The sequence below is a fragment of the Gouania willdenowi genome, chromosome 3 (genome assembly GCF_900634775.1).
Source record: "Gouania willdenowi chromosome 3, fGouWil2.1, whole genome shotgun sequence".
Taxonomy (NCBI): Eukaryota; Metazoa; Chordata; class Actinopteri; order Blenniiformes; family Gobiesocidae; genus Gouania; species Gouania willdenowi.
The window spans coordinates 3778866-3798865 of record NC_041046.1 but is presented as its reverse complement, the minus strand read 5'-3'; the positions used below and the strand labels follow the sequence as shown (position 1 = coordinate 3798865).

Sequence of the window (20000 nt, the reverse complement as noted above, 5' to 3'; positions counted from 1 at the left end):
CATCAAAACGTCCTGGTTTCCCAGGGACCCTGAACGCATCTATTTAAATGATTGTAAATCTGTTCATATTTGCTGAGAAATTCCAGTGGTTTCTGAAAGTTAATGATCTTTACAGCCAGTATCATGTTATTACAGTTATTTTACTCACACATGATGCAATCATTAAAGATGACGCTTTGTTTTGATGAGTCTAAAGTCTAAGATGGATGAAAAGAAACCAAATACTGATGAATTTAATGAATAAATATCATGATGAAGATTCTCCTGGATGACCTTCATAGAGGTTCACAGAGGGATTTAAAACTTCGAATGTAGGAAGTTAAGGCAAAGTTTCTCCATCTGGTCTAGACCTCATCACCTCCGTCTCCATGACAACAGACAAAATAAAGCTGAGTCAGCATTTCTTTTTATTTCTAGTGGGGTTAAAACCATGTTTGCCTGTGTTAACCATTGTTCATGGTGGTATTATCAGCATTACTTCACCTCTGACTGAGCCTCGTTATCCACTCTGACTAATGTGTGTTTTGTGTGCGTCAGCATGGAGATCTGTGACCCCAGGAACAACGTGACCATGTGTCCACTGTGTGACCAGGCGTGTAGCTACTGGAAGCTAGTGACGGCGTGTGGTACGGCCAGAGCTAGCCACCTGTTTGATAACCCCGCCACGGTCTTCTTCTCCATCTTCATGGCTCTGTGGGGTGAGAACCACTAAAGTCACACACTGGGACACATCCAGCTTTGGCACATAGATCTAGAGTGGCACATAGATCTAGATTTGCACATAGATCTATGAAAGGTTGTTGAAGCAGAGCCAGAACTTCTCTGTTGTTCTGCCAAAGCTCTCTGCCATCTGCTCCCACACTGAGCTACAATCTATAGTCACATTGGCCACGTTTACATGACAGCGTTAATCCCTTTTAATTCACAATAAAAGTTAAATCCTCTTTAAAATGACCTTGTATACACTTAATTATACAAGTGTATAATTCCAGAGTAGATGCTGTAGTTTATGATGAGATGAGCTACTTTCTAGATGTGTTTAAATGTGGGCGTGGTCAGGGAGGGTTTAGCTACTCCCACATGTGCTCTCAGTTCCACCCTGATCTATAGGAAATGTGCTTTCATTGATCAGTATTATTTTGTTCCTGCAGCGTTTTATGGATTAAAGTGAACGTCAGGCTCCTACTGTGTGTTGTGTTCATTAAATGATAAATGATGTTTCCATGATAAAGAAATAAAGCTTTTTACAGCCAATGTGTCAATAATTCATAGAATGAGAGGACAGAGGGTATGGTGGTGGTGTGAAGCACTTTCTATCCACCCTAATAACAACTATACAGTCTTTATTTACAGTATGTGTGTTTCTATCACTGCTAAAGGTTTTGTAATGTTAATGCAGAACATGAATGTGTTTTCTATCCATAGCTGTTCTCTTCATGGAACACTGGAAAAGACGTCAGATGAGACTCAACTACATCTGGGATCTGACTGGGTTTGGAGAGGAAGAGGAGGTGAGTGTGAGGAACGTGAAGAAGAACAAAGCATCACCTGATCATTCCCACATCTGTTTGTTTTATCTCTACGTTTTCAAATATAACCATGTTTTAGCTCCTACACAGAGTCTGGTCCACGTATTAATAAATACCTGTTATGATTCACTGACTCCTCCCTCTGTGTGTGTGTGTGTGTGTGTGTGCGTGTGTGTGTGTGTGTGTGTGTGTGTGTGTGTGTGTGTGTGTGTGTGTGTGTGTGTGTGTGTGTGTGTGTGTGTGTGTGTGTGTGTGTGTGTGTGACAGGAGCAACACAAGGTTTGAATCCCTCTTTTATATTTTCATCGTCGTCTCTCTGCGGCTAACGCTAACGCTAACCTTTTAGCCCTCAAGGTGTCCTATTGTTCTACTTGCAGACTTTCCTTTGGCTGCTGCGTTACTTATTTATTATTTGATGTTATCTATTATTCCCTGTAGCCCCGCCCCTGTATCTGTATCTGTCTGTCAGGTTCCTTCTGATGCTGTGGTATCTGCTTAACATTTACATCCTTCCTTTTTTTAACAGAACGTGTGGGATGAAGAAAAGCTGCAACACTAAAGCTTTTATTCCTTTACTTTCATTGCTCAGTCATAGACATTAAACAGTGGAGGATAGTTTAGGGTTAAATCCCTTTCAGTTCCTCATAAGCAACATAATCATGACACATGAATGTTAACATTAAATCATAGTAAATCTGAATCACTGATACCATCACATCATTGTTCTCTTATTAACACATTATTACATTTATTGTGAAAGGATGAAATAAATGTCACCAATATCTCATTAAGAAATGAGTGAAAATTGGAAAAAATTAAATATCCTTTAAGGAAAAAAGAACAAATGTTTTACTCAATTTGGCAACACTTTATTAATTATTATAATGATATGTAAATTTGGACGGACCTCCTAATACTTAATTTGACCTCGTTATTTATTTATTTTATTTTTTTTTTTTTATTCTCAGTTTACATTCAATGTAAACATGTAAATGATTTGTATAAAACTGTTGGAAATAAGGTAATAACAATAATTTGGAAAAAAAATGAAATGAGTGAAAAATTCTGGTGATGGATACGAGGACATTTCACATTAAAGTTCTCTGATGAAATCAAACTTGTCAAACTAATACATTCACAAACAAATCCTTAAACAATAAATGAACTAATTAATCACACAGTTTTCTGTAAATAATTGCAAATAATCAAGTTTTTTACTGAAGACTGAAGCTTGTAATCAATTTATTTATGAAAAATTATGGATTTAATGTAGAATTGATACATAGAAAGTATATTTAAATTGAAAGACCATTTTAATAACTTTAAATGATATAAGTTTCCAAATTGTTATCCAGTAAGTTTATTATTATTATTATAATCATCTTAAAGATGGAAATCAGAATCAGAAATGTTTTAATGGCCAATTACAGTTTTAAGGACAGTACAAGGAATTTGTCTTGGTAGTCGGTGCACGAAACAAAAAACAAAGAAAACAAAGAACAAAGAACAACCCAGCAACAATATTAATAATAATAATGATAAATATAAAGGATAGATAGAGAATAAAGGATAAATAGGATAAGGTTGTTCTGGCTGCACCAGGACACCAGCCGGTCTGTCTCCACCTGTCGTCAGACTCGTCTCCATCAGAGATGAGACGATGATGGTCGTGTCGTCTGCAAACTTCAGGAGTTTGACTTGTTTTAATCACTAATAAAATGGTTCAAAGTGAACAAAAATGGTGGAAAAGGTGGTGAAATGAGATTTCAAAAACCACAAAAATTGGTTAAAAGTTGTAAATTAGAGTAGATAAAAACAGACAGAAAAAGTGGTAAAAAGAGTTAGTTTAAACTCGTAAATAATAGGCATGACAAATAGTGAATGTGGTTAAATTGGCAAAAAAAAAATATTAATCATGAAATTTGGTTAAAAGAGGTTAAAAGTGACAATAATGGGTCAATATATGTGACATTAGGTGTAAAAGTGGTGGAATGGGTTAATAAGTGATGAACATGTCTGGAAAGTGGAAAAATGTGCAGAAAAGTCATTTAAATGTGATGTAGAAGTGTCAGAAATGGGAGAAAAGTAGCAAAAATACATTAAAAGGAGCAAAAATATGGCAATAAAAAGTGATGAAAATAGGTTAAAATATGGTGAGTTTGGTGGAGTTGTAGAAAAATGGTAAAAATAAGCAAAAATGGGCTAAAATTTTTCAGAAAATATTCTTAGTTCTTTTAAGACATCTGACGACCCCCTCCTATTGTCTAGCGACCCCAAATGGGGTCCTGACCCTAAGGTTGAGAACCCCTGGCCTAGCGTAGCCCTGTAGAAGTATCTCAGTGTGAGATTATCTGCTATGGAACTAATTACTTCTGTGGTCGTTACGTTCAGTTTTACAACGTGTGTAAATGAATGTGTGTAAAGTGAAACTTTGCATCTGATATTCTGTCTCTCAACGGCATATTCAGCTGCTCTATGTCTCTATGTCTATGGCTGCAAGTCAAGTTCAGATTTAAACATTATAAACTAAACTAATAAATAACGTGTTAATTGTGACAGCACTAATTATTAATATATTATTATTATAAATGATGGATTGATCTCCAGCCATAATATTCCTCATCACATCAGTATTAGTGTAAATAAGTGAGAGCATTATTAGCCTAGATCTATGATAATAGAATGTAAACGTTTATCTGCTGATGGCTCCTCCTTCTTTTCCTCCTTTGTTTAATCTCTAAACTGTAGGTTTGTGTTGGACTGCAGTGGTTTGGTTTATGAACTTCTGACTCAACTTCTTGTTTTTTTGCACAGCCGTAGATATTCATCCTCTGCTCTTTAACATATGTCTATAAAGTCTGGTTTAGAGCTGTTCTTATCATGTTTTTATCCTGAATGTCTCTCTCTGGGATCAAAGGAGGAGTCTATAAACTTAAACCTTCTTTGTGTCTTTATATCTGACAGCTTTGATCTTCTGTCCTTTGATCTCTCTGTAAATGTGACTCTTTATCTTTTCTAGGATCATAACAGAGCAGATTATGAGTTTCGAGTGATGCAGAAGTCCATGAGGCTGGAGAACTCCCCCCCAAAGGTAACGCCCACCACACACAACCTTTTTGGGGTCGTTACCCCAAAAAGGTCGAGAACTGGAACAGTTTTCATCAAAAACACCTTAGTTACCATGGTAACACAGTCGGTGGGTCAAACCTGCTCCTGACCAGGTTTAATCTGCTGAGTCACTCTCATGAAACCACGTCATCATTATTAAAGAAGTTATTTAGTGATGTTTTAACACATTCAATATACAGGAAAAATAAGACTTTTGTTATACTTTATTTTATAAATACCACTTTAATACGCTATTTTAAAAGGAAAATAAACAGAATATGATGGTAAATGTTTTAATATGATTTTAAATCCATAGAAATGATGATATAATAATTATTCCATGTTTAATGTGTAGCGTATTATTAATGAGATATCACAGTCTCCATGTGTTTAAACTATCAGTAATAAAATATAAGGATATGTGTGTATCATCACCTCTGTTTATCACACGGTATAAATGTGTTTATTTATTGATCAGAGATTAATAATGAGAAAGCTGTGGATATACAGAGAGGGAGGGGCTTCAGGGACAGTCACAGGGCGGAGCACTAAGGCCCCCAATGACAAAGATACACTATCACTTTAAGAGATGTGCACATAGTGCACGTACATCAACGCTTACAGGTGTTAAAAAACTTATCAAACGCACATGATCAGAATGTGATCACATGATCAGTGTGTGATCACATGATCGGTTGTTTTCTATGATAAATTGACTAAATAACACCTTATTTAACCATTTACTACTGTTAAAATGTTCAAACCACAGTTTGTCTTTTTTTTTTTTTTTGTTAATGTGTCCGTCATTTATTTTCACTGCTCAGTAACAGATGACATCACTTCCTGTTGGTCTCAGCATTGGTTCCTATTGGCTTCTCATTGATCATAAAAGCTGCAGCGCATGCTCCGTCACTCTAATCATTAAATCTGTGATCGATCTAGTGGGTCTGATGATGACGTTTACTTAATCTAAACACTGTCAGCTGATTGGCTGAGCTGGAGAGATTGAAACTGAGGAGAGTTTGATGAAATGGTTAAAGGGGGCGTGGTCACGGACGGCTTAGCTGAACCAGGTTTAAACCATAAGTCTGGTTCTACTGAGAACACTTTGATCAAATACACCCCAGGAATTATGGTTTCATTTAGAATGACTTATTCTAAATAATGTATCTGTGGTCAGTGTTGGTTAGGGGCTAATGCTAACTAGCATAGAGGAAAAGATTTGATTCCTTCACGTCTTCTGGTCAAGGTCACACACACACACACACACACACACACACACACACACACACACACTATGACCCATTTCCTATTGGCTTCAATGTGACTACAGCTCAGGGCTGTGTTAGCTTTGCTGTGTGTGTGTGTGTGTGTGTGTGTGTGTGTGTGTGTGTGTGTGTGTGTGTGTGTGTGTGTGTGTGTGTGTGTGTGTGTGTGTGTGTGTGTGTGTGCTGCCTGTGGGGACAGAAACACACCAAGTGACTCATTATTGTTCACAGGATGAAAAGGTGAAGCTGACATGTTCAGACAGACTGCCTGCATACATGACCACTGTGGTTATGATGTGCCTCATGGTGAGAACACACACACACACACACACACACACACACACACACACACACACACACACATAGTGTATGAATAATTAAAGTGCTTTTAATAAGGATTAAGCGTGTATAAAAGCTTTTCTCTCATTGGATAATCAACATGAATGTGTCCTAAAACCTCCTAAATGTCCTTATTATGCTTAATAAAACACATTTTTATGCATAATATTTGTAATTATTCATGTTTAAAAATAGAACTACTTTACTCTACAGAGCCTGTGTTCCTCCATGTTTAAATCACATGATTGATGATGTCACACGGCCCCACTGCCTCTAAACATCCCATTGTTTTCTGATTTTTACATCAATGAACATCTTTTTCAGTGTAAATAAAAACTTTTGGTTGCTCTATAAAAGCAGGAAAAGTTACACTTGTTGATGTAAACCCCTTTGTTATCATGTAAAGCACAATGAGTAGCTTTGTGTATGAAATGCACTATACAAATACATTTGCCTTGTTACTGAAAGATAATAAAAACAGAAAATAATCTGTGACCACAGAGGGCGACAGTTCTAACTCTGTGATTTGGTAGTAGACAATGAAGCAGAGAAGAAGAGCTCTCCTATGGGACCTTTGCTCTCCCTTAACTTCAGCCACGAGAGCGTGTCAGCACACTGTTTAATGGAGAGTTAAGGTCCCTTTGGACAGAGGTTCTCAACCCTGTGGTCAGAACCTTATTTGGGTTTGTGAGACACTGGGAGAAGGTCTCCAGATGCCTTAAAGAAACTAAGAATATTTTTGAACAATTTGAGGCCATTTTAGCTTATTTTTCTCCTTTTTCAACTCCACCAAACTCACCATATTTTAACCTATTTTCATCACTTTTTCCACTTTCAGACATGTTCAGCACTTATAAACCCTTTGCATCACTTTTACACCTAATGTCACATATGTTGATCTATTATTGTCACTTTTAACCTCTTTTCATCACTTGTCATTTATTTGCCAAATTAAACTAATTCTTCCAATATTGACACTTTGAACCCATTTTACCGCCTTTTCCACCGTTTTTGTTGACTTTATTTTTTATTAAAACAAGGATTTCCATCTTTAAGATGACTACTGTATATACTATGGCCTAAATAATACTAAAGTTCCTGGATAACAGTTAATATTATTCAGATGAATAAATAAATAGATCTACAAAGATTTTAGGCCAAACTTGTAAAAACAGAGGAGGATAACTTAAAGGGGACATATCATGTTAAATCCACTTTTTTAGCCCTTAAATGCATTTTGTTGTATATTTAGATTGTTTAGAAGTACAGAAAAAATCAAATTAGTCTCTTCAGGTGCTCCATTGATATCTTTATATTCTGTTTTGCTCATATTTTTCAATCTGTTTATATTTTTCTATTCTCTATTACGTTTTTTGAACTATTACATCACAGTATTTGCAGCAGAACTGCCAAATTAGTTCATCAACTCCAGGTCCAACACTTCGAGCAATCCGCCATTTTTATTTCTGGCTTTTATTTTGTAGTCCAAGCTCCAGGATGCAGAAGTTACGAGAGGATAAGTCAAAATGTTGGGTTGTTGGATGTAGTAACCCACACGCTTCATTACAACGTCTCCCAGCATCAGAACCTTTTCAAAGTGTCTGGTTGAGTTTTATTTTTTATAGAAATGTACCACATCTGTGGATAAGGTCATTTTTGTGTGTGTGAAGCACTTCAATGATGACTGCTTCATCAACCTCCACCAGTATAAAGAAGGATTTACAGAAAGACTTTGTCTGATTGAGGGTTCAATTCCTTCTATCTTTGGAGACGATGAACAGAGCACTTCGGTAAGCTGTAAATAACGCTAAAAAGTGATGATAAGACGTCCCTGTCATTGTTTTGTTAGCATTAGCAGTTGCACCGTCTTCATATGTTAGCGCTGTGTGCTCGTTTTAGATCCTTGATGATATGGCCTACGTGATTTAATTTAAGTCTAAAGTTTTCATTTCATTTTGACGTTTTTGTCTTTGAAAAGACTGTATTAAAATGCATTTCGTGATGTTAGCTTGGCGCTAGCGTTAGCTCGGTGCTTGTGTTAGCTCACTTGTTAGCGTTCTGCAGGTTCATCATCATTTTCATCTCGCTCCACTGGGTCAGACTCTGGCTGGAACATGTAAGGCTGGATGGACAAGTCTAACGTTGTTGACATTTTATAAATAACCTCTGAATAAAAAGTTTATGCTCCGCTACATAGCCGTATCTCTTCTATCAAACTACAAAAATGGCCGAGCAGGGTGGAGTTGAACCGAGTGTCACCTGAAGAGGGGGCGGGGTATGGAGTGTCTCATTTGCATTTAAAGAGACAGCACCAAAACGAGTTGATCTCAGAGGCACATCAGAAAAGGGGTGGAGCTATAATAATGAGGAATTCAGACCCAAGCATTGCTGTTCTGCTTTATATAGACCACAACTGTATGATTTATATGTAAAAAGGAAGGATTTATAACTATGATATGTCTCTTTTAAATCCAATTCCAGTGGATGTTTTTGTACTTGTATCTACATTTCCACTGATTTTGTATCTTTGTTGTTCTGTTTTCTGCTCTAACGTAGATCTCCGTCACCTTTGCCATCGTGTTTGGGGTCATCCTCTACAGAATTAGCATAAAGGCAGCGCTGCACATGAGCAGCTACCCTGCAGCGCGCTCCAACATCAGAGCCACGGTCAAAACCACCGCCGCCATCATCAATCTCATCATCATCATCATCATGGATGAGATCTACGCCGCCATTGCCCGCTGGCTCACCACGCTGGGTAAGATGTCTGAAACATCATCCAACATCAAACCATTGATCTTCTCATCGCTGGAGAACATCCTCTGATTATCAATTCAGAACATTTTATCATTTTTATTTGCTACAGTTTAAAATACAACAAAACATAATAATAACAATGAACAAACACTAACATAAATGAATAGACTTTAGCTGTGTACCAGGGAAAACCCTCTCCATATAACATTTAAACTTTAACTAAAGAGAAGAAATAGATAATAAAATAAAGTCAAGACAGAAAAACTGAAATGGACAGAAAACAGGAAAAAGAAAAACATTAACGTCAAAATCAAAAGTTAAGCAAAAAAAACAACAAATAACATAATAAAAAGCAACCATTGTTTGGTTATTTTAACTTTTTTGGCTCTAGTTCCCCTTTCTCTCATTTCTGAATCCAAGTGCCCCTGTAGTGCCATCGCGTACCCCCATTTGAGAAACACTGTATTAAGGAGAAGGTTTTAGATTTGTTTTGTTTTGCTACGTGATTTTTGAATATCTGTAGAATTTTAATGACCGGATTTCAAAGCCAAATTGAAACAATGCCTTAGTTGTAGATATTTTTAGAAGTCTTGTTGAGGTATTTCATAATGATCTTTCAAATGCTCAAATTCAACCATAGATCCATCCTTAACCAGATCCCCTATGTGGAGAATTCCTGCCTCAGCACATTCTAGCCATGAAATTGGTTTCTTTTCATTTTCATTTTGGAGTTCAATCATATAGAAGAACCTGTCGTTAATGTTGGTTTCATTTTCACAAAGGTGTGAGCTTTGTTCAGTAAAATCTAAAATTATGATTATGAGTGAGTGAGAACCTACCAGATTGTGATACAAACGTATCTGTTCGAAAAGATTTTAATATTTCTATTTCAATGTTTACCCATGTTGGATGGAGGGAGATTATCAGTGTCTTGTATGTCTTCCATTTTCTAATAATTGCTCCCACAGTTGATTTCTTCACACCAAGCTGTTTACCTATAGTAGACTCACTCTACCCAGCCTGGTGCAGGTCTACAGTTTAGTTTCTGGTGTCCTTTGACAGCTCTTTGGTCTTGGCCATAGTGGAGTTTGGAGTGTGACTGTTTGAGGTTGTGGACAGGTGTGTTTTATACTGATAACCAGTTCAAACAGGTTCCATTAATACAGGTAACGAGAGGAGGAGGAGCCTCTTAAAGAAGAACTTACAGGTCTGTGAGAGACACAAATCTGGCTTGTTTGTAGATGACCAACTACTTATTTTACCAATTAATTCATTAAAAATCCTACAATGTTATTTTCTGGATTTTTTTTTCTGAAAGGATTAATCACTGCATAATAAAGATTTAGTAAAACGTTTACATTTAGAAGAAACCAAATTTTTCCGATTATTCCAATATTTTTGGCAATCTTGGATTTAACAAGCGAGACATGAGGCTTTTCATCAATAATTAGACCAAGAAAAGCAGTTGACATTAGAGACTGAGACATTGACAGCAGTAATGCTGAATTCTAATGAGACTAAAAATAATCAAGTCTGATTATTGAAACTGTCCCACGCTCTGATGAGAAATGACTCAGTGTTAACAATGACCAGAGTTATTTTAATCATTATATTGCTTTGACAAAGCTGTCATTTCACTTTCATCATATTAACTAAAGAAATGGGAAAATGATGGATTTAATGGTTTGAAAGTCTCTTTATTATGTGTGAAGAGTTACTTTCTCTTTGGAATCTTATACAACATATGCTGTATATTAAATAAGATACATGACTATTATCATCCACAACTATAGATGTTTAGAGGCAGATTTACTCAGATCTCTAATAAAATCTTTACTTTGGTGCCACTATTTTCTTTCCTGTTGCATCGTTTACGACTAATATTAAAGCATAAATATCAGTGTGCATGCAGATGTTTTTTATTTAACCCTGTTTAACCCTAGAACAGGGGTTTTCAAAGTGTGGGAGAGTGACCCCCCCATAGACACCATATACACAGATACACACAAACACATTTTAAACAAAAGCTGTCACATTTTAACCATCGATTGTGTGCATTCTTAGTCTTTTAAACATTTTTAAACACCCATTTTAATATGAATAGGCCTACATTGTTTTTAAACATCACAACATTTTACATTTTTAACACTTTTGGGCCATTTTTGACACAGTTTGAGTTAAAACAAAGAAACAGAAACACACGCTGTGTCTTTAAACAACAGACACAATAACAACGCTGAACTACGGTGGCTGGGAAGTGTCAGGTGAATGCATTTACAGAAACGAACACAAATGCAAACCGGCCACAACGGAAGTGTTTCTGACGGACCGGTATTACAGTCTGACGGGTATTATGATATGATAGCCTGATATGAAAAATATAAGAGTATCCTGATCAACTTTCACTTACTTTCATACGCGTTTCAATGTCTTCTTCTTGTTCTTCTCTGTTCTGGTGGGTTAAAAACATCCGCCAGAAACGTGTCCGTCTGTAATACCGGTCCGTCAGAAACACTTCTGTTGTGGCCGGTTTGCATTTGTGTTCGTTTCTGTAAATGCAATCACCTGACACTTCCCAGCCACCGTACTGAACTGATGACGCCAGACAAACCAAACTTCAACGGACCGCTGATGACACAACAACTATCACACACACACACACACACACACACACACACACACACAGGTATTAAATTAAAACCTCTCAAGGGGCTTAAAAAAGATTAAAATGACAAAGCATTTAAACTTTAAATAAAGAGAGAGAGAAAATAATAATAATCATAAATAAAAAGACAAAATAAAGGAACATCAAGACAGCAAAACTTTGAAACACAGCAGAAAACGGGAAAAAGAAAAACATTAACATCAAAAGTCAAGCATAAAAACAACAAAAAACAGAAGAAAAATCAACCAATGTCTGGTTATTTATTAAGAAGCAGGTTTTTGAATCAGATTCAGTAACTTTTGATCCATAATAATAATAATAATATGTTCATTGTAAGTGAAATAAATCCCTGATACTGGACAGTACATGTGGCTGCTGTTTATTATAAGAGAATCATCTATAAATGAATGATGGACATAAACAAACAACATTTAATGTCAAATATATTCACATTTTATTTGAACACTTCCGTTTAAACTAACAGGATGTTAACTTTTCCAGTATTTTATATATTATATATATATTTTAGGATCTCCTAAAGCTGTGATTAAATGTGTTAAAAATGAGTTTTACTGAGTCAACATCTGTTTGTTTTTCCAGAGGTTCCAAAGACTGATAAGAGCTTTGAGCAGCGCCTCATCTTTAAAACCTTTATCCTAAAGTTTGTCAACGCCTTCACTCCCATCGTGTACTTGGCTTTTTTCAGGGGAAGGTAATAAACACTGATCATTATTCCTCATTATTGATCGTGTGTGTGTGTGCGTGTGCGTGCGTGTCTCTGATGATGTGTTTTGGTTCCAGGCTCGTTGGCAGACCTGGGAAGTACCTGTACGTGGTTGGTTCTTACAGAATGGAAGAGGTACATGAATACTGCTTCAAATACTGATTCAAATGTGTATTTCTACTCCTGACAAGTTACACAACATGATCAATGACCCTGTGTATTCCAAAGCTGATCAATCTGATCGTTTGATCAATTACTGCGTGTGTGTGTGTGTGTGTGTGTGTGTGTGTGTGTGTGTGTGTGTGTGTGTGTGTGTGTGTGTGTGTGTGTGTGTGTGTGTGTGTGTGTGTGTGTGTGTGTGTGTGTGTGTGTGTGTGTGTGTCTCTGTGTGTGTGTGTGCATGTGTGTGTGTGTGTGTGTGTGTGTGTGTGTGTGTGTCTCTGTGTGTGTGTGTGCGTGTGTCGCTGTGTGTGTGTGTGTGCGTGTGTCGCTGTGTGTGTGTGTGTGTGTGTGTGTGTGTGTGTGTGTGTGTGTGTGTGTGTGTGTGTGTGTGTGTGCGTGTGCGTGTGCGTGTGCGTGTGCGTGTGCGTGTGCGTGTGCGTGTGCGTGTGTGTGTGTGTGTGTGTGTGGAACCTCCTGCTCAGGTTATTTGAATATGAGCCAATGTGTCTGTACACATATTTCAGTAAATCTGACACTAAAGCTTGTTCTAAGCAGAGGTTGAGACACAGCATAGAGTGAAAACAATGAAGGATCATTCAAAGTCATTTTAACAAATGTTGCACACACTTTGGTCTGAAATGTGTGTGTGCTGCAGTGTGCTCACTCAGGCTGTCTGATGGAGCTCTGCATCCAGCTGTGCATCACCATGCTGGGGAAGCAGCTGATCCAGAACAACCTGTTTGAGATCGGCATACCGTGAGTGCTGCACGGTTACCATGGTTACCACCACTACAGATATTAAGTGATGGTAATTTTCATGTGTTGTTTTTTTTTTTTTCCAGGAAGATAAAGAAACTTCTCCGTCAGAGGAAGTCAGAGATGGACACGAAGCAGGAGGAGGAGCTTAACAAGACCCTGAGACGCCATGAGAAAGACCACTTCCTGGGTCCATTCATCGGACTCAACCCAGAGTACATGGAGATGAGTGAGTGGAAGTGTTTCAGTTCTTACCCTGATACCAACAAAAACATGTAGAACTAAGATTAATCTTTAGATTGTCAGATTTATTTATATAGAGTTATTTATTTATTATTTATGATTACAGGTTAAACAACTTTTCATAAACTACGGTTGGGCCCACGGAACATCTCCACGCCGAATACCCGTACCACATTCCTGAGAATTCAGTCAAATGAGTCGGTTCCACCGAGTAAAAAATGTCTCTGAGAGGTTCTAGACATTCGCTCATAGAATATCCATGTCAGATTACAGCCTGATTCAACGCGCACTAACAGAGAAGTAGTCATTTGAAAAATGGGGCCCCCTGGCGCCCCCTTGGCCCCATTCATATATTGGTATTGGGCCCCAAATCGAAAATCGGGCTCCCAACATTGACGCGTACACATCCATAGATTATAGCTACCAAATTTCAGCTCGATCTGTTGATCAATAACAGAGGATTTTATCGAATGTACACAACAACAACAACAACAAAGTGAGGGCGTTTAGAGTCCGGTAGCCTGGAATAAAAACACTACATTTATGCTAAATAAAATAAAAAATAAACTATTAATATCTTAGAAATGTATGCCTCATTGTTGCCATATTTAAAAAAATAATAAATAAGAAAAACTTGCTGCATATGAATTCTCAATGGTCAAATGAGAATTTTATATAAACTCATTTAAACACGAGTTGTAAATATTTCCTAATACGTGTATATACAGTATCTTTATCTCCTACTGTAGAATATAAGAAGTAAAAACATGTGACACTGAAGCCTCAGTACTTTTTATATTCTAGAGACAGATACTGTAAATATATAACTATAATCATGTTTCCTGTGTGTTTGTACAGTCATCCAGTTTGGGATGGTGACTCTGTTCGTGGCCTCTTTTCCTTTGGCTCCACTTTTTGCTCTTCTGAACAACATCATCGAGATTCGATTGGACGCAAAGAAGTTTGTCACAGAGCTGCGTCGACCAATCGCAGCCAAGGCTAAAGACATCGGTACGGAACGCGTCACCATCACTGAATAAATCAGAATCAAAAGGTTTTTATTCACCAAGTACAGTTTTAAACAGCACAAGGATTTGAACTTGACAGTTGGTGCAAAAAACAGAAAAAGAACAAAAAACAATGAATACATTACAAATCAAAAAATGAAAAACACCAAAAACATGGTTTGTGCAACTTTGAACAAATCAGTAGAAAAATATCAGTTATAGAAGTGTTTTTAAACCAAAAATATAGATATTATACTTTATGAAATATCATTTGATTTTATTTAAAAAAAAATTTTTTAGTTAGTTTAACGAGTAATTAAATAAAAAAGGGGGTGACAAAGGAAGAGGTAACTAAACATATATTATTCAAGACCTGACAAAATATTTATTCATTTGTATTTTTTTTTTCTTACGTGTTACTCAAACTAACGTGGTGAGTGGTGGGCGGCGCCCTAGCACCCTCTATTGGCCTCTATTGGCCACACACACACACACACACACACACACACACACACACACACACACACACACACACACACACACACACACACACACACACACACACACACACACACACTAACAGTTGCTTGTCTCTGCAGGTATCTGGTACAACCTGTTGAGAGGACTCAGTAAAGTGGCCGTCATAGTGAACGTAAGCTTCATCCTTTCAAACTGTTTCACTAAAGGAGGATTAGTACATCCAGGATAACAGGATAACTCTCAGCCAGAGTTCATTTTTAGTTTGTCGACTAAATAACTATGACTAATTTAAAAAATCACATGCTGACAAAAACTATATCAATATATATAAAAAAAATCTACTGTAATATCCTGGTTTCAACCCATAGAGGGCAGTCATTCTGACATTTTACAACTAAATACGACGAATAGAAATAGTTTGATTAAAATCAATAAACAGCACTACTTCATAAACGATGCATTTGATTTCAGCAGAAAATAAAAATGGTTTTAATGACTCTTCAAAGTTGTCCTTCAGCCTTTGTTACAGTTTACAGCCAAATAATAAGTTCTTTTTTTTTTTCTTCTAAAGATATGTTGTTTTTTTAAGCATTGTTTTAAGGTATTATGAAATGACTGCATACAAAGTAGTACATTTAAAAATCATTATTTTTTTGTAGCTGTATATTGCAATAATAATTTATGGTTGTCACAAAATCCCACGGCGCACTCAGCTTGCCTGACGACACACCAGTGTGCCACGCCACACTGTTTGAGAACCACTGCTCCAGTTCATTTAGTGTAATTAACAAATTATTATGTTTGATAATACAGACATTAGATGGAGATTAAAAATAATGTAACATTAGTCATCATTACACGTGCAAAATAGGAAAAATACTTTGTGTAAAACATGTTTCCACGAAATGAATCCATGAGTGAGTGTGAGTGAATGAATGAATGGGATTGGGAGTCGAAGGGCTGCAGATGTAGCTTACCTCCACCAGATGAATGTGTCCTCTAACTGTCAGTGCTTTGATTTTCTGATGAAGTGTTTTGTTGTGCAGGCCTTTGTCATCTCCTTCACATCAGACTTCATCCCCCGCCTGGTGTACCAGTACACCTACAGTCCAGACGGAACCCTGCACGGCTTCACCAATCACACGCTAGCTTTCTTCAACGTGTCCGACTTCCAGCCAGGAACAGACCCTCTGGAACCCATGCACCTGGGCTACAAGGTGGACATGTGCAGGTATGACCTCATCACTGTGACTACATCACACATAGAAACATCTGTCTTTCTATGTATGTCATGCTCAACGTGTGTCTGTGTTTAGGTACAAGGACTACAGAGAGCCCCCCTGGTCCACCACACCCTACGACTTCTCCAAAGAGTTCTGGGCTATTCTGGCTGCTCGCCTCGCCTTCGTCATTGTGTTTCAGGTGTGAAATAACACAAAGAAAGTATTAAAACATCACACACGCCGTCCACACACAGACAGGTTTTTATTGATTGATTGATTGATTGATTATACTTTATTTATCCTCGAGGGGAAATTCAGTTTCAGTTCCATCCCGACCAAGAAACATGAAGGACAATAACATATCACCTGGGGGACAGGTACGGGAGTACTGGGGAGGAGCCAGCAAGAGCAGCGCTCTGTTTTTTAGATGAGAAATATGAAACAATGTGTAGGAAGAAGAGATAAAAAGTGTTATTGAGGGGGCGGAGTTTGGGATCATGAAAAAACTCTTATCGTTTACGCCTTGCGTCCCCACGGCAACGACCGTTTGGAATACGACTACGATATGTTCTGAAAACGGGTTCCAGAGTGGGAAAGTCTGAGAGCGCCACTCGCTGGGTATACGCATACTCATGGCGTTATCATCATCAACGGCTCATGCCCCACAACAACAACAGTAACCATGGCAACAAAGCAGCAGCTCTACCTCCTGTCATGTCTGTGTCTCTTTCCTCTTTTCTTTTGTATGTCTCACGACTTTTATGAGCATCCTTCTTCTGTATTTACGGCAGAGTGGACGCCACGAGGCGTATTACTGCCCTTCACTGGTCGTTATTGTTACAAAGTGTCTATTTGTACGGTTGGCGCACGGACAACCCCGGGTGCTATTAGTACGGTTACCAAAGTACAAGTACGTATCGTCTTAGGGTTAGAGTTAGGATTAGGATTAGGTTATAACCCTATATGGCAACAATTTCTAGGGTTAGGATAAGGTTTAGTCTTAGTCACATGACCTAAACATAAACCCACAAATAGGGACTCTGCGTACGGATAGAATGTTGGTGTATTGATACGGTAACCGTACAGATAACCATTGTCTTACTGTAATGACTAGATCCTCCGTACGTTCCAGTGTCATACAGGAACTGCAGCATAGCATTAAAAACTGCACCCTTGGAAATGTGCAAAATAAAAATAGTTCAATAAAAACTGGTAATGGAAAAACCTGAATTAAAAAAAAAATTGCTTTCATGAGGTTTTTCAGACGTTTCCATATTAAATGTTTGGTTAAAGCGCCATGGCAACGCTTTTTACACAATTACACGTCACAGGACGTAATGTACCTGGTCACATGACATTAGATATGTCTTATCATTAGACTTAATAATAATTAGTGATTATTAGACTTAATAATAATTAATGAATATTAGACTTAATAATAATTAGTGAATATTAGACTTAATAATAATTAGTGAATATTAGACTTAATAATAATTAGTGATTATTAGACTTAATAATAATTAGTGCCACATTAGACGTGAAACAACCTATGAATACAGAATGTTCTAAGGAGGTTCTAAGCGTTCATCTACCTGTAGAAAAGTCTCACAGGATGAGATTTTACCACAGTTACTAGGCTCCTCCCCCAAAACAACCTTCAATGGAAACACCTTCAAACACACATTAGACTTTAGAAATATTACTTTTATTCTGATTTATTTTATTTTTATTTTCAATTTAATTTCAACAAATTTTCAGAATATCCCACTCACTTCAGTCTTCGTGCGTGTGTGTGCGTGTGTGTGTGTGTGTGTGTGTGTGTGCGTACGTGTTCGTGTGTGCGTGTGTGTGTGTGTGTTCGTGTGTGTGTGTGTCCTGTGCAGAACGTGGTGATGCTAATGAGTGACTTCGTGGACTGGCTCATCCCAGACATTCCTAAGGACATCAGCCTCCAGATGCACAAGGAGAAGATCCTGATGGTGGAGCTGTTCATGAAGGAGGAGCAGGGCAAGCGACTGACCATGAGAGAGCGGAACACACCCCAGCAGCCTCGCTCACGGCCCAACTCACACACTAACTGCGTCTGAACACAGGGTCACAGGTGGCTTTGTTCCAGGATGACTCTGATGTCACGTTTCCTTTCCTGTAGAACTCCTCAACAGTCGTTAAGCCATTGAGATGATCGTTAGATGTTTGATTTCCAGCATGATTACATGTAGAAATCATCAAAGGCACAAACTGTTATTATCTCTGATCATCAAAGGAAAACAGCCACAGGTTACAGCAGCACACACACATCAGAGCACAGCTTTGAAAAGTTTCACTTGTTTTAACGTTTTAGCTTTTAGCATTTAGCTGTTAGCATTTAGCTGCCTGATTATTTAAAATAGGGAGACCAGATTTTTAAAACTCAAAACCAGGACAATAATCTAACCAAAGAAGTCGACAGATTTTCAAAATAAACCATATGCTTTTATTTGCAATGTAAAAGGTCAGATAAATTACATTTCTGATCACTTCCTTTCTGATGAAATGTATTATTGCAACGACTGAACCACATTAAAAGTGACCATCAGTAAAATAATAAAGCAATATTTTAAGTTAACATAAAATTGTTTTGAATAATTAAACAAACTTGTTTTTCTTTTTGTTATGTTGAAGGAGAAAACATGAGTCAATGCCATCGACCAATCAGCATCGAGTTGTAAACGCGTGGAAGGCTTTTGAACCTATTCATTGGTTTTCAGGGTGCACCAATGTTTTTAAAAGCCTGACCAGCCGATTACCATTTTTTTTTTAATAACTGAACATACAGCTCTAATGTTCCAATCTTATTTATTGTAAAACATTGAACAATATCCATGAAACAATACAAATGTGTTGTTTTATTTACACATGAGGTAATTATCTGAAATATAAATGAAATGTTTAGAGCCTTGTGTCTAAAATATTAAATGATATCACTTCCTTTAGATCAGCTGAAAACATTGCAGATCGATCGGTGCATCCTTAATTGGTTTATGTTGTGTTACTATGGCAACGGTAGTGATTGACAGCTCATTGTCCACAGAGATCACGTTTTTAAGCTAAATATGCGTTCAAGGTCTTTTTTTCCTTAATAAACGGGACAAACAGGACTGAACTGTGAAAAAACGGGACAAATCTATGTTTTGGGGGGAAATGGATGTGAAACGTGACTCTGAGAACCAGGACTGTCTCTGGTAAACGTCTGGTCACCCTAGTTTAAAAACTTCTGCAACACGTGGTCGTTTGTTTCCTCAACGTTGAAGTGAAATCATAAATATTCAATAGGAAACGTTTATGGTTCAAATACAGGATGATCTCAAGTCCCTTTAAAGGAAGGAGGAAAAATACGACTATTGTTTATTCAGGTTTATTCAGGTCATCTAAACGGAAAGCACAGCCATACGATCTGATCTGATCTGATCTGATCTGATCTGATAGAATTAGAATGTAGATTGTTCATTTACCTAGAGAGGAGAAAAGGAGCTTTACAAACTGCTTTGATTGATCTGATTAATGACTTTAATGTGTGATTTTATTGACGGTTCAGGTTCACTGCAGAGCTTGATTAACATTTACTCACCAGTCGCTGTAGCTAGCAGATTGTTGCAGGTATATTAGCCACAATGTGTCCTATTATTTATATACTGTTACATAATGGTATTTCACGTGAATAAATGCTAGCATGCTAACATGGTTTGCTAACAAAGTGGAA

General features: G+C 37.4%; 1 protein-coding gene across 2 annotated transcripts in view; it reads left to right on the top strand.

The window, feature by feature from the left end:
- The window catches only part of ano1a (anoctamin 1, calcium activated chloride channel a), a 61688-nt gene that overhangs the window by 41607 nt on the left and 81 nt on the right, over positions 1-20000 (top strand). Inside the window, exons 12-26 of one of the 2 annotated variants that reach the window (XM_028475949.1) lie at positions 538-698; positions 1426-1511; positions 1797-1808; positions 4549-4620; positions 6137-6211; positions 8801-9002; positions 12267-12378; positions 12468-12525; positions 13208-13308; positions 13395-13537; positions 14410-14562; positions 15158-15210; positions 16085-16269; positions 16355-16460; positions 18145-20000. The exon at positions 18145-20000 is cut by the window's right edge and continues 81 nt beyond it. In XM_028475949.1, coding sequence (XP_028331750.1) covers positions 538-698; positions 1426-1511; positions 1797-1808; positions 4549-4620; positions 6137-6211; positions 8801-9002; positions 12267-12378; positions 12468-12525; positions 13208-13308; positions 13395-13537; positions 14410-14562; positions 15158-15210; positions 16085-16269; positions 16355-16460; positions 18145-18348 — 1723 coding nt within the window. In that variant the 3' untranslated portion in view covers positions 18349-20000. The remainder of the gene's footprint in view (positions 1-537; positions 699-1425; positions 1512-1796; positions 1809-4548; positions 4621-6136; positions 6212-8800; positions 9003-12266; positions 12379-12467; positions 12526-13207; positions 13309-13394; positions 13538-14409; positions 14563-15157; positions 15211-16084; positions 16270-16354; positions 16461-18144) is intronic. The other variant, XM_028475958.1, reaches the window with a different exon arrangement.